Here is a 14,322-nt window from a genome sequence, read left to right as displayed (position 1 = left end):
CTTTGGGGCGTTCTGGATGACATGGGGGTTCCCAACGATATATTAGTCATCTTAAAAAGACTCCACTCGGGGAATTATGCAATGGTGAGGTTTGGAAGGGGGGGCACCTTGACTGACCGTTTCCCCGTTGACAGGGGGGTCAGACAGGGCTGTGTGCTGGCGCCGACTCTGTTCTGCCTATTTGTCAACGGGGTGATCGATCATTTAAATGCGCTGGAAAACATTGATGCTCCTAGACTCGGAGGCACAGGGGTACCTGCTATTCTCTTTGCAGACGACACCCTGTTGCTCTCAAAGTCTCCAATGGGCATTCAGCGGATCCTTGATGGATTCGCAAATTTCTGTGCGATCCGGGGGTTGGAGATCAATGCTTCGAAGACCAAGTACATGATCTTCAACCCCCCCAAGAAATTACGTCCCAACCCCACACTAGGACCCATTAGGCTGGAAAGGGTCTCCAAATTTGAATACCTTGGGATAACACTAAATGAGTCTATGACTTGGGACTCACATTGCACTAAGGCTAGACTCAAACTAACCCAAATGACAGGTGGTCTGGCAAGGATGTCCCGTGGTTTGACATATCAGCCACTTTCTTCTCGGCTACAGATTTACAGGATGCAAGCTAAAGGGGCAGTGATTTATGGTGCTGAATTATGGGGGCATTCTGCCACTCATACTCTTCAGGTCACTGAGAACAATTTTATTAGACAACTAGCAGGGCTCCCGTCTAGCACCCCTCTTTTACCACTGAGACTGGACTTAGGCCTAAGACCGATTTTGGAAGAATTAAGTTTGAAACCGCTATTGTATTGGCAGAGACTATGGTCGGTACCAGAATTGTCTAATTTCAGAGCCGAGCTTCAGGAAATAATGAAACTGAGCAATCCTGTACGGTTTCCTTGGCTCAGACATGTCAAGCAAATATGTGAGGCATTGGGCAGGCAAAATCTATGGTCCGACCCAGAAAATATCTGCCCCAGAATTTCACGAAAGTCTCTCTCAAAAGTTTATTACGAATGTCAACTGCGTACTAACACAACCAATGCAGAGGAGAGATCTTTGACGGGCAAATTCTTGGGGGTAAAAGACTTATATATGCAGGAGGTTGTTCTTGACAATATTGCGCCCCCAATTTCCAGGAAACTTTTCCTGCAGTGGCGGTATGGCACCCTTCCTCTCAAAGCGCATACTGCACGATGGACAAATGCTGAGAGCTCACTCCAATGCCCAGCGTGCGACTATTGGAGGGAATGCGACTTACACATAATATTCTTCTGTCCAGCATACAGGAAAGCAAGAAAGTACTGGCTTGTTCCAATATTGAGGAATCTGGGTTTTAGGCACTATCTTCCAGCCTACAGGATCTTGAAAAGTGATCTATCAGCCCCAATTGTTTTTGCACTGGCAAAATTTTTAACTTCAATGTGGCGCAGACGCACTCAGTGTATTAAGTTATTGAACGAATGATGGTTTTACAAATTGTTAAATTAACTGTAAATTTTATTGTATTCCAATGATATGAATTTCTTTTATGCTGCAACTCTTTTATGGTCCAAGTGACCGAAATAAAGAACAATTGAATTGAATTGATAGTTAGTGAATATATAAACGACATCTCAAAAGTGTTTATTCCTGAAAATATATCCCTTGAATTCTAATCAAGAACTTAACAAATGAAAAATATGTTCACAGTACTCTTGCAAAAGAAAAGTTAGCAGAATGTTTTTAGGTAAAGACATCTAAAATGTGGGCTGAAGCAGGGGACTTATACAGAAAAGGCAAAGCCAACCTGAATTATGAATGACGGTTGCTTTCAAAATCACCAGGGGTCATGAAGGTTATGGTGAAATGTGGAATGGAGCAGGTAGTGGAAGCAGAAAATGCTTTAGGGGGGAGGACAAAGCAGTATTTTTTCTAGGGGTCAGCATTCATAGAGATCAGGCGTGTGGGAGCAGTGAGCTTGGAGGTGAACAACTATTAAGAAGAGGACGGATAACTAATAAATTTGTAGTTGGCGCATCGTAGATACGAACAGAAGAAGTCAAAACTTTGTCAAACTTATATTGTTCTTGTGGAATGTAACCATGTACTTACTGTGCCACAGGTATTTAAGACGTGTATGGTGAAAGCATAACTTATAGCTTCATATCGTCAACACTGTATCCATATTCCTAATGTGGGGATTAGAATACACTAGATAGCACATTTTGTTAGGTGATGAAACACCAGGCAGGGTGTAATTTTTCCCTTTCGCAAACTGGTCAGGAATTCTGCCATGTAAACCCACCCCACCCCCAATGTTTGAAGCAACAATGCTACAAGAGAACTACCATAATTTCCCTTATACTTGTTTGTGGGGGGTTAAGCTGGTGAAGGCATTTTCTCCAACATTTTCACTGTAATGTAAACTCTAACCCAGCGCTTGTGAATGCAGATGTCACCTCTGTTTGATTAGCCTTCTGCGGTCTGGTCACTCCCTCTGAGAAAATAAACTGTCTGGAGGATTTGGGTTTAGGCATGAGGTGAGAATCCACAACAGTGTACTTTAAAGTGCCTTAATGTAGATGGGTCAGAGTCTACTACATGGGACTACATTTGGTGTGATTATACCAAAGTTATTCCAATGGAGGCGCTCTAAGCAACTTGCTCACACACACAGCGTATGAGGGTGGGTCGCTCTAGGTAAAGGCCAGTGATTCAATGTCAGAAATAGACTGTTTGTTTTATTATAATTGGTTTGTTAGGACCAGGAATCTGTAGCAGTTTACACTTCCTCCAGTTCACAGTAAATGTGGCCTGGTTGCCGCTTCTTTTTTGGGGTTTAACTTCGTACCTGTATCTCTGCAACTGCATCCGGGCCCAACTATCCAGGCTTGGGCCTATTCATGCGTCTGCATACATACTAGTTACCGCAACAAGAAAGTAGCTTTGTGAGAAGAAAGTAGTGTGTTTTGGAAAGAAAATAAAGCGTGCAAGAGTCTATTTGGCTGAAACACGAACACTTCCAGTCAGAATAGTCATCTGCTGATTCTCTCATATTGAATTGTGTAGAAGATGGGGAAGGTAGTTCAAAAAGAGCAGTACTCCATGCCTTGGTTGCCTGAAAGTGCATTGTCAGGGCCAATAAGGCCTTCTTCCTCTGGGTATTATTCTGGGTATCATAGTTATGACTGACTATGGAAGATGAACTACGCATTTCCCCAGTCATGTGAAAAAAAGCACAGTGTGAACACTTGTAGATATGGGTGCCAGTGAAAGAATCTTAGCAGTTCAGTGTTGTGACCAGCAGTGAAGCTCATTTGACAGTTTTATTGCACAAGCTGGCTGGTTTTGTTTTTATATTAATACATTGATAGCCAGGCAATGGATCAGGTAGAAGTTAACACATCCTTTACAGAATGGTTCACAGCCATAATTACAAATGTGTTGCTGGCGGCTAAACTGTTGATATGGGATGTTGTTAGAGGTAATATCTCACAAATACTAGACTTAATTGCAAACACTTGACATTCAAAGGGATCAACATGTTCTAGGAAGGTGGAGGATAGGGAGGAGTGGTAAGCATGGGCCAAGCATACTGGTCAGAGGACAATTAATTCACCGAGACCCCCAGGACCTAGAAACCACCTCCGTGTTAGTGGAGAGGGGCTACACAGCCTCAGCTGAGCCTTCCTTTACAAGTGTAAAACTTTGTTAATAGTTGGCTGCTTAGATATGTGTTTTTGTAGTCTGCATGCACTGCTATTTGAGTTGCACCAGACTCTTAGATATAGGCGTGATCGCTTTACTGATGGCCACCATTATATGTGATGGGAAGCGTGTTCTATCGTAAGTATGCCTAAATAAAGTAAATCTTATGGCAATATTCTACAACTCGGTGACCAAAAGAAATGTGTTGTACTAGCTTTATGTTAATAATGATCCAAAAGTGATTTAAGGTTTTCAATTTCTGTTTTGAAAAATGAGGGCATGGTGTAACAAAAACAGCATGTTTCGTTGCACAATTCCATGAGGTTGATGGTTGTTGCTGTTGGACCAGAGCACTTATTTCTTTCACTCTAATTTCATTGTGTATATATACAGGATGTCAAAAAATGTTTTGCTGGCAATGTATGCATTTGATTGTTTTATGTGTCAAATACTCCTTGCTCCACCCAGAATATTCCAGCTATGTAAATCCGGTCAAGTACAGAATTTCTTACTATTTGATACCTATCATCACTTCCTGGAATAATCCTTACCAAACTGTGAAGTGCTGTGTGAGAGGAAGTGGAGGTAACTAGAAGTTACGTTTGAGCATTTTGTTTCTGTTGTAAGCAAGTTTTTCAAGGATCTCTGTGCATTGCTCTGACACGTAGTGGCTTCTTTGTTCCAGCTGTTGGAAATAGCAAGTACAGCAGCAGGAAAGGAATTAAAAACTCACCAGACACTCTAATATACTTAAGGGAACAGCGGGCGCAGGACTTGACCGATCCCAAGGATGACAAGTGGCTTGAGGCCCTGGCATCCCCAAGAGAAGTGGCCATTAGGTCGAGATTCCGTCTTGTACAATTAAAAGTTCTTCATAGATCCTACTATGCGTGCACCACCTTACACACAAAATAGGTAGAGTAACAGATGCACTGTGTCCCAGGCAGTGTGTCCAGACAGCTACAGTCCAACACACCTTATGGAGCTGCCCTGAGATACAACACTACTCGGTATCGGTGGTGACTTGTATGAACAACCTTTGTGGGAGCAATATGAGTGGATCTGCAAAGTAGTGTCTCAAACATCTGGGGCGCAATGGGTCTCGACCTTATGGAATAAACCTGGATGACCCCGAGAATGACATTGCACGTTTATTGGAGGGTGAACAAGCGCCATGATTTTGGGGCTGGAGGCGGGACATGGATTGTTGTATGCTGGCGGAAAGAGGTTGTCCTCCGTAATGGACCAGGATATGGGGGAAATGGAATGAACCTAGGGGAAATCCCTGCAATTCCCTCCATGGAGTTGGTTTGGAAGTCATGCATGCTAACCACTCGGAATGAAATGTCACTACTGGTAATGTTCGCAAGGGTGGGGTATGGGGAATGGGGAAAGGAAGAGGTGGGGCCTGTCGGTGGTTGCTGAGATGTCTGCTGCCTTCAAATGCACCTTAATATGACGGTGTGTTGCTCTTTCAAGCTTGTTGTGTTCTGTATCGCTCTGAATAAAAAGATTCATTAAAGAAAATTACATCAGCAGAATCGGAAACATAATCGGAAACATTCCTTGCACAGCCTACTACGTACTGGTACCCTGATTTCCCCCCCCCCCCCCCCCCCCGTCTCCCGTGCATCTGAAAGGGTAACATTCTTTTACTCCATGCCATCAACAGAACTGTAATACAGTAGTTAATGCCTTGTTTTTCAGTGTCTGAGCATATGACTTCATACATTTGTTACACCCTTGCTAATACTCTATTCTGTTGGAGAATGCACTGTTATGCACTGTTATTGATGGGGTCACCTTGATCAATAGGTGATTTGGGTGTCACGTTATACTTTTTACAGGCCTTAGCTTCTCTTGTTGATGTGGCAGAAGGAGATCTTCGAAAAGCGATCACGTTTCTCCAAAGTGCAACTCGTCTAACGGGAGGGAAGGAAATCACAGATAAAATTATTACAGAAATCTCCGGGGTAAGTTGGCCCATGGTTTTTTATGTTGAATTAAATGTAGTCTTGTCACATAACTAATATCTGTAAATTGAGCCAGACATACGAGTCCTAGATTAAAGAAACAGATGACATTTTCTCTCTAAGTATATTTTTTGCTATTTCAGAAAGGTACTACATATTCAACATTCTTATGTACCATTACATGTACCTTAGTACATTATGTGTGTGTGTATGTGTGTGTATGTATATATATATGTTAAGGTTACAGGGATGTTCTAGTTAGTCTGACATTTGACTCGTACAAAACTAGAGAAATTCAGCAGTTATAGTTAGATGAGCTAACTATAACTTACTCCCCCGCAATGCACTGCTTATGACCTCACATATTACATCACTCATGACATGGTCAGTGACATTACTCATGATATATATATATATATTCTCATTCATTCTCCGGAAAACCACTGAGTTGCAAACGATATAGCACATATTAAAATGTATTCTGCACTTTCTACGTATGTTTATATAGTAAAAGTCCAACGTTTCGGGCATTAGCCATGTCTAAAGATTGTCGACCTGTTTACACTAGATAAAGGTCATAGAATAATTAATTTCCACTGTTCACAGAATGCTGTGCCTGAAGTTGAAACCTAATGTTGTTTAACAATATGGGTTTAATAAACAGCCTTCAGCTTGCAGAGTGCAGTTTTCACTTTAATCTCCGTTTGAATGAACTGATATGCGCAGGTGTGGAGAATTAATGTCTGATTAAATGCTGTACTGCAAGTCATTAGGATACACCAGTACTTCTGATGCTCTGCGATTCAAGAGAGCAAGCATCAATCTAACGCAACCGCAGGTAATCAGCATTAGGAACATGTCTCTACACATTTTAAATGCTTCTCATAACTACTACAAGGCTGATTAGTCTGATATAAATGTAAAGAGTTTGATGTGCGAGGGCCAGATTGCCCTCTGACTGTATTACAGCAGACTTGATGTGCTGTCACAGCCAGGAACGGAACTGGACAAAAGTATTAGTAGGTGCTCTGAGGAAATAAACCTTCTACTGTGTGTGCTTTTTTTTCAGTGTGGACATCTATTATTGGTTTTTAATCTTTTTAGTGCTTAAAGTGTTAGTGGAGTTGATTAGATTTCTTTTTGTACTGGTGCGATATTTTATGTCATTTTTTATGAAGATTTTAGAGACTTATTTAGCTAAAACAGGCAACCCCTTTGAGGTCAGACATTTAGTCTGACTGGGTATTCTATGTAGTACTTAAACCAAAAATTCCTACACCTTTTGTGTAACAACACTATGGAACACTTTCTTTAAAGGGTCGCATTAACTTATATGCAAGCATATTGAATGTAGCTAAGAATGAGCCTTAAAACAGCGAATTTTGACAAACTTTAAAAGTTCTCAAAGTCCTGTCATGTGAAGCAATGTGCTTTTAATTTTCCACTTTTGGGTAACATGGATTCTCGAATAATGGTGTTGCCATTTCTACCCTATTCAATTCTAAAAAATGAAGTTGGAAGTGTTTTGCATCACTTAATGCTTTTTGCACATTTGCCTTCCCTTCAAACCATTTTTGTGATAAGCTGCATTTTTTGGTACTATTCTCATCAACTGGGTGTGGCTAGTCTTTTTTTTTTTTTTTTTTTTTTAATTTTGTTCTTTGATAAATGCCAGTCTTGTATCGAAACGAACACAAAAGATAAGCGTGTTTTTATGTGTCCTTTGCCATCTTTGTAATATTAAGGAGTTTACCAGTTCTTAAGATGATGCCCTTTCAGAGACTAAAGGAAAGGATAACTGTGCCTGTGAATGTGACTGTTTACTGGAGAACAAAAGGTCCCTTCCAGAGAAATATTTATATTAATACATATAGAAAACAGATAATTTCTTTAGCAGCCTAGAATAGGATCATATGCTCAATAATTTTAATAAATATTCTGAAAAACAAAGCTGTAATGACTTAAGAGAAAGACAGGAAAGCTAAACAAATTGTATAATCAAGAACTCAGACATTTACTGCGTGGCTTCCACAAGTGTTGAATTAGCACCACTTGTTTACATAAGGTAGCCATGCTATTTATATCTCAGTAAAGCACACACATTTAAAATAGTCATGGTACTTTCTGTCGACGACGTTTCGATCCCTCATTGAAATGTGGGGACCATCATGAGAACTTACAATATATGCCTGAGAGAAGGAATGTCTGTGCAGGGGAGACCAATTGAAAATTACAAGCAAGGCAGAATTGTAAGTCCTTCAGTGTGCTACCGTGAGTTCGTTGAAGGTTTGAATTCAGCGCAGCCAAGGTGAAACAGCTCATTGATGTAGAGTCACGTCATGAGCAATTACGAATCATGGAGGTCGGTCAGATTTGTTGCGGCTGGTTGAGTCGGGAGCAGCAGCAGTGTGCGGCTCTTGTCAGGGAAGTGATTGGTTCTGCTGAGTGACGGCCTGCGAAGCATGTTTTTTATGTGTCATTTGCCTTCTTTGTAACATTAAGGAGTTTACCAGTTTTTAAGATGTCCTGTCAGAGACTGAAAGAAAGGATAAGTGTGCCTGTGAATGTGACTGGGTCCTCTCTAAGAAGCTTACCAGATCTCTCACACTGAAATACTGTATTCAAAACCAGCACAATGATCAGGAAAATTTGCTTGCTTTCACCTCAGTTTGTGACTACACAGAGAAAGTAATATATTTGCCATGTGCTGATAAATGTGGGACTCCAAAAAGAGAGTGATCATATTGGAGTAAGAGTTGAGCCGAAAAGCAGTGGCTGAATGACTGGAAAGAGTATCGTGCAGACAAACAAGCCAATCATTTTTTTTATAAACAATTGCTGCCCAGTCAAAGCCACACCATCCCACCCGCCTCAGATCTCCAGCTATCCCGAAGAAACACAAGCACCTACAGGCACAATCTGTGTCATAGAAGGCAACCTGTAACACTCTCACATTTACCCGATATTTTGTGCACTTTTCGGGGATAGCCTCTAGCCATATAAATCGGCTCTTCCTGTTTGGCACACCAGTCCATTCCAGATCTCCACAATGCCAGGCTAGGTGGTTGCGCCAGCTTCCAATATCTCACAGTGTCTCTTTTGGCCACTAGCGTTGCCAGACCAACCAGTGTTCTATCACCCCTCACACACCCAAACTCTTCCAGAAGACCAAGGAGGTCTAATTTCAGCTTCGGCGTGACTGGGCCTTTCTAGTATTTTTGAGAGGGATCGACCAATCTGATTCCAATATCGGGTGATTACAGGACACTGCCACACCATATGAAAGAAATTTGCCCTGGGCGAGGAGCACTGGGTGCAGTTAGGTTCAGGGAGAAGGACTGTATGCCAGAGCCTTTGGGGTGTCATGTAAGTGAGGTACAGATAGTGTAGCAGACCTAACCTGAGCCGCGCTGAAATGGCAAGCTCCCGGGGGGCCATGCATGCCTCCTGCCACTGCACATCTTCTAGTACTCGGAACCCACCCCTCCCATCTCTGCCATAGCTGATCCAGGGCCTCGGGCGTTACAAACCAGGGAGTGATAAAGCTAAGAAATTCACCCCACGACCCAAGTTGCCCATCAATAACCTAGCCTCCAGGGGACTAAATTCAGGCATTTCAGCTAAGTGTGTCTGATAACGTCCAGGCGCATGTCTCAACTGGAGATATCTATGAAACTGGGTGCAGGAGAGTTTAAAGTGGGTCTTCAGGTCTGTAAAGTAGTGCATGTGAGAACCTTGTCACACGTCTCAAAGTACTGTGACTCCAATCCGGTCCAAGTGTCAACATTTCTCCAGCCGTGCTGCATGTTCCAACCAGCCCCCCGCCAGAGGGGTGTTTACTGGGTCAGTTTTTTTGTCCCAGCCAACGAATCTGTTAGCTGCTCGCCACACCAGGAAAATCGTTCTAGTAACTTCTGGAGTATGGAGGAGAACAGGTCTGCCAACCAATCATTAATAACCATGAGTTGCGATACCCAGTAATACAAATGAATATCTGCTGCTCCCAGACTACCTTCGTAAAGGAGCGGTGACTTTTAGTAAGGGCAATATGTGGGGGTCGACTCCCACCAAAGAAAGGACCACAGTCTTGCCGAGATTTAAACAAATGCAAAAAGAACAATTGGTGGACAGAATGCAGAACAATGTCCTACATTCACCCCAGTACAGAGGTTTGGGCCTAAATCCATTGTTTTTTTGCTCACCATGCCATTCCAGTTTGGACCCAGCCATATGCAAATCAGTCTTGACCCTGTGCCCAGTGGGAACAGTCCAGCCCAAACTGCCAGGCCAGGTCCTCCCGAGATTTTGACAAATCGGGCATTGGGGATAAGGAGGAGAAAATTCTGCAGGGTGTATAAGAAACGTAGGAGTACCCTAATTTTGTATAAATGCGACCCGCCTCAGAATGTTAAGAGGAAGGGTGGACCAGGTAGTGAGACTGGTTTTAGTTGCCTGGAGAAGAGGGGCGTGATTAAGACTATGCGTGCGTTCCGGCATCATTTCTATATGGACCCCCAAGTACCTGAAACTGTGACAACATATTGAGAATATTGATCTGCCATTGAGCACGGCGTTGTCACTTCGCAGAGGAACTAAGAGTGATTTACCTCAGTTCGTCCGAAGTGTCCTCTAACATCTGCAGAATTTCTAATGCGCTTGGGCCTGATGTCGGAGGGTCAGTGAAAAAAACGTCTTTTGCGTAAAGAGCGATTCTGTTCTCCAATGCCTCACTCCATCCTCACAGCTGAGCATCACAACCAGTGATACAGGCCAGGGTTCTATAGCCAGAGTGAAGAGGAGCAGGGAAAGAGGGGCACGCCTGCCTAGTCCTGCATCTTAATTGGAAACTTACGGGACAGTACACCATTGATAATAACTTGCGCCGAGGGCCGTTAGTAAAGGATGTCAACCACTTTGCGAAAGACAGCACCAAAACCCATGTACTGTGGTACCGAATCAGGATTTTCCCAGTCCACAGTATCCAAGGTTTTTCAAAGCCCCCGAGCAGCAGAGCTACTCCTCCCCTGATGTTGTGGTGATTAGCCAGGACTGTGTGGACGCAACAAATGCAGTGTCTCATGCTCCGTTTGGGCATAAAGCCACATTGGTCCTAATGGATCAAAGTAGGAAGTACTGGTTGCAGTCTGTATGCTAAGATCTTGGCATAGATCTTAATATCAGTAATGATTAGGGGAATAGGACGATAAGAGGCACAGCTGGTTGTTGGATGGTCTGTCTTTGGAATGACCTCGGGGTTGTGTGAGGGGGGGCCAGAGACATCCATTTCTGGGGCAGCATTGAAGTCTCCCCCAGTGAGTAGTACCCCATATGGCAGTACAGCAATTACTTCCGTTAGTTCCCTAAAGGATTGTCTGTGCAGATGGGTGGGGCGTGGGGGGGAGATCTAACACTATTAGAAGTGTTTGTTTTCCCCTAGTGTCCCAACCTCTCCAACGAAACGGCCCTGAGAGTCATAGGGGGTTTGGCAATCACCAACGGGAAATGTTTATGGAGTAGTATCGTAGCCTCTCTGGAACCCCTGCAAAAATCTGAGTGATAAGCCCAGTCATACCAGAATCTGCACAGTAAGGGGCATAGAGTACCCAAGAGGTGAGTTTCATGCAACAGCGCAATACCCAGTTAGTGGCACTTAATCTGAGGACCACTGTACGTTTAATATGGTCTAGGAGGCCGTTGACTTTTCATGAAAGAAGGATAAATTCAGCCATGAAGGATGCATTTGGGGGTCGAGAGATGGGTCCACCGCAAGGGCTGTGGCAGATAGTGCGAGACATGTAAGGGGTCAATCTTAACAAAAAGAAACATGACATATAGAACAAAAACCCTGAAAAGACCACTCAACAACAGCAACCCCCACCCCACACTTTCACCCCAGAAGCATCTGTCACTCAACTCCCCTCAAGGTAAGTATAACACATAACTGGGTAGTCGAGATGGACCTCCTCCAATGTAGAATCTACCTGGCAATAATTGGAACACGGCTTGAGCCCAGGGCCATCAAATGGAAACACAAAACACAACATTAAAGTTTTAAAGCTTCACAGTGGGCCACCAGTAGAGCCTCCGTCATCAGAAATATCTGCTCTGATGGACTCCGAAGCTCTGTCCAGCGCCGAAGGGATGGGAAGCAGCTCGTCAACAGGTTCTGGCCAAAAGAAGCATTATTCTGATAACAGTGCTTTGTTTTAAGCAGAAAAAAAGCAGCTGCAGTAAGACGCTCTGTAATGGGCCATCACTAACATCTTGTGTCATTTATAGCCAAGTATGGGAGTATGTGTCAAAAGGAAGGGACTCTAAATATCCTACAGAACCCCCACCCCGTTCCTACTAATCATACTGTGGATACTTTTACTCATTAATAAGGCCTGTCTGACCAGAGTATGTGGCAATCATGTATTTGACTGCATTTTTCGACGGTAACAGAACTTAACTTTAATGTTTAAATAAGTCTAGACATATTTAAACATTGGCAATATAATAGAATAACTGTAAAAAAAATCCGATGTGGGTGATTTTTTTTCTTTTAGCATGGGACCCGGGCGCAGCCCCTGTGGTGTTGAAAAAGTGCAAGCGGACCCATGGAGGACCTTTAACCATGGCGGCAAAAGCAGCATATATTGAAGAGACAGCGCCTTAAGTTTCTGCTTGATGGCATCATAGGATTTACGTTGTTTCTGGGTTGATTTTGTGTAGTCCTTGAAGATCATTATATGGCTGGACTGAAAATGGGTTTTGCCATGAATACTTGCCTGTCGAAGGATGATATACCAATCTCAGAAGTTCAGTATTTTGGTGACGACAGGGCGCAGTGGTGCTCTAGGAGAGGGTTTCTGTGCCAGGTCCCAGTGTGCCCACTAAACCTCAAACTTGGGTGTTAACGTCCCCCTAGGAGATCCAGGACTGCAGTGTACTACAGTGAGAGCGATATTCAGCGTCTTCTGCCCTGGTCTTAAGGGTACAAACAGTGGACAGTAGTGCATTCACCTTTGCCATTAGGCCTGTTGAATCTTCTTCAAGGGTGGACACTCATCTATACACCTCGGTGATCCTCCCAGCCACATTACGAAGGTCTTGATAGAGTACAATGTCGGTCCCCATCTCACAGACTTTTGACTCGAGGGCCTCTCTGGAAGCTTGGATGGCCTGCAGGATTTGAGCCACATCTGTGACTACAGGGGGTTTTGGGCCTTGGCTACCAGTCAGTTGTTGCTCGGCGGATCGGAGGGGCATGTCGTGTATTTGTCGATCTTCGATTGGGCTCCCGCCAGTGGGGCCTTGTCTGTCCCTATTGTTGCCGTTAGTATAGTGGTGCAGGATCTCCCGCCATTGTGAGGGTTGGATGAAACCACAGGGGGGTGGGGGGAGGGGAGACTCTCGGCCAGCTTGCCCAGAGGTCCAGCAGGGTCAGCACGAGCAGCTGAGTTAGAAATCAGCCACCACAGGGAGAGCCCCCCAGGAGTGTAATCCAACACCAGGATGGTGTATTGGAGGCGGGGGGAACCCCTGTTACTACTGCAAATGTTATTCCCCCTTGGTTTCCATTCAGACAGAGGCAGTCGCAGTCCACAGGGCCCCAAGTAGGCAGGAGAAGGGGTTGCAGAAAAGTTCCCTCGGCCCGCTTACCTTGTAATTCTAGGAAAGGCAGCACCAGCAACCAGAGTGGTTCCCTAGTATGTATGGCAAAGTTCCAAGAGGGTAGCCCAAGTCACCCATGCTGCAAAGGATTAATAGCAGTAAAATCCTCCGCCATTCCCAGCAATCGTCACGCAGCAAAGAGTGAAAGTCCAAATGTTAAAGGGGAGGGTCCCCCTCATAGTCAGGGTAGCAAGCGCGAGGTACGTTTAACTCTGGGGCCAAATATTGGGTTGGGAGGAGCCCAAGCTCATGTCGAGCGCGTGGGCCCTCGGGGATCTCGCAATCCTTCAGCCGCTTCTGTTCAGCCCCAGGGTCCGCTGTGTGCACGGCCACCACCCGAGGGGCAAGAGTAGGGGAAGGCTGCCGCCCCAGAGTCCATGCATAGGGCTTGAGCGACAGCCTCGCCTAGTGACCCACACAGCAATCCAGGGCTGGGTCAGGTGCAACACGGGTTGTCAGGGGAGAGCCCCAGGGCCCGCCCATGGGCTCCCGCACCTTACTCTCTGCGGCACAGCCACGTCTTTACTGGGAGGTCTTCGGCTGTTTGGGCTGCAAAGTGCTCCATCGCAGCATCTGGGCAGGTGCCATTTTGTAAATATGGGTGGATCGCGCACCACTTCCTATCCCCTCTGCGAGAGATCAGGAATTGGGGGAAATTGGATGTGGAAAAATGTAATTTAACATTGTCTAATAGTGTCCCTCTGTTCGATTCTATAGCTTCTGCCTCGGTGGAGAGGTAGTATAATTGGATTACTGAGGCAGCTAATGTCTGTCTTCCTCTGTCTATAAGGAAGCCGAAAAATCACCGTCCTCCGGCTCCCTGGTTCACAGAGCCATTAAAAGCTGAAAAAAGTAAATGTAAAGCCATGGAAAGATGATGGCGTAAGAACTATTCCCTCGAAGCTAAATGCACCTATAAAAGTGCATTGAAAAAATATCACAACTTATGCAAAATAGCTAGAACAGAACATGTTGCCCTTACTATTTCAAGCGCGCAGAA

The 14,322-nt window shown here is 44.4% G+C and overlaps 1 protein-coding gene across 1 annotated transcript in view; it reads left to right on the top strand.

Moving 5' to 3' along the window:
* Positions 1–14,322, top strand: part of RFC4 (replication factor C subunit 4) — a 146,337-nt gene that overhangs the window by 94,712 nt on the left and 37,303 nt on the right. Inside the window, exon 8 of the mRNA XM_085635344.1 lies at positions 5,541–5,666. Coding sequence (XP_085491470.1) covers positions 5,541–5,666 — 126 coding nt within the window. The remainder of the gene's footprint in view (positions 1–5,540; positions 5,667–14,322) is intronic.

The sequence above is a fragment of the Triturus cristatus genome, chromosome 11, assembly GCF_964204655.1.
Source record: "Triturus cristatus chromosome 11, aTriCri1.1, whole genome shotgun sequence".
Taxonomy (NCBI): domain Eukaryota; kingdom Metazoa; phylum Chordata; class Amphibia; order Caudata; family Salamandridae; genus Triturus; species Triturus cristatus.
Note: the sequence above shows the minus strand (reverse complement) of the source record. Positions and strands in the feature narration are given on the sequence as shown.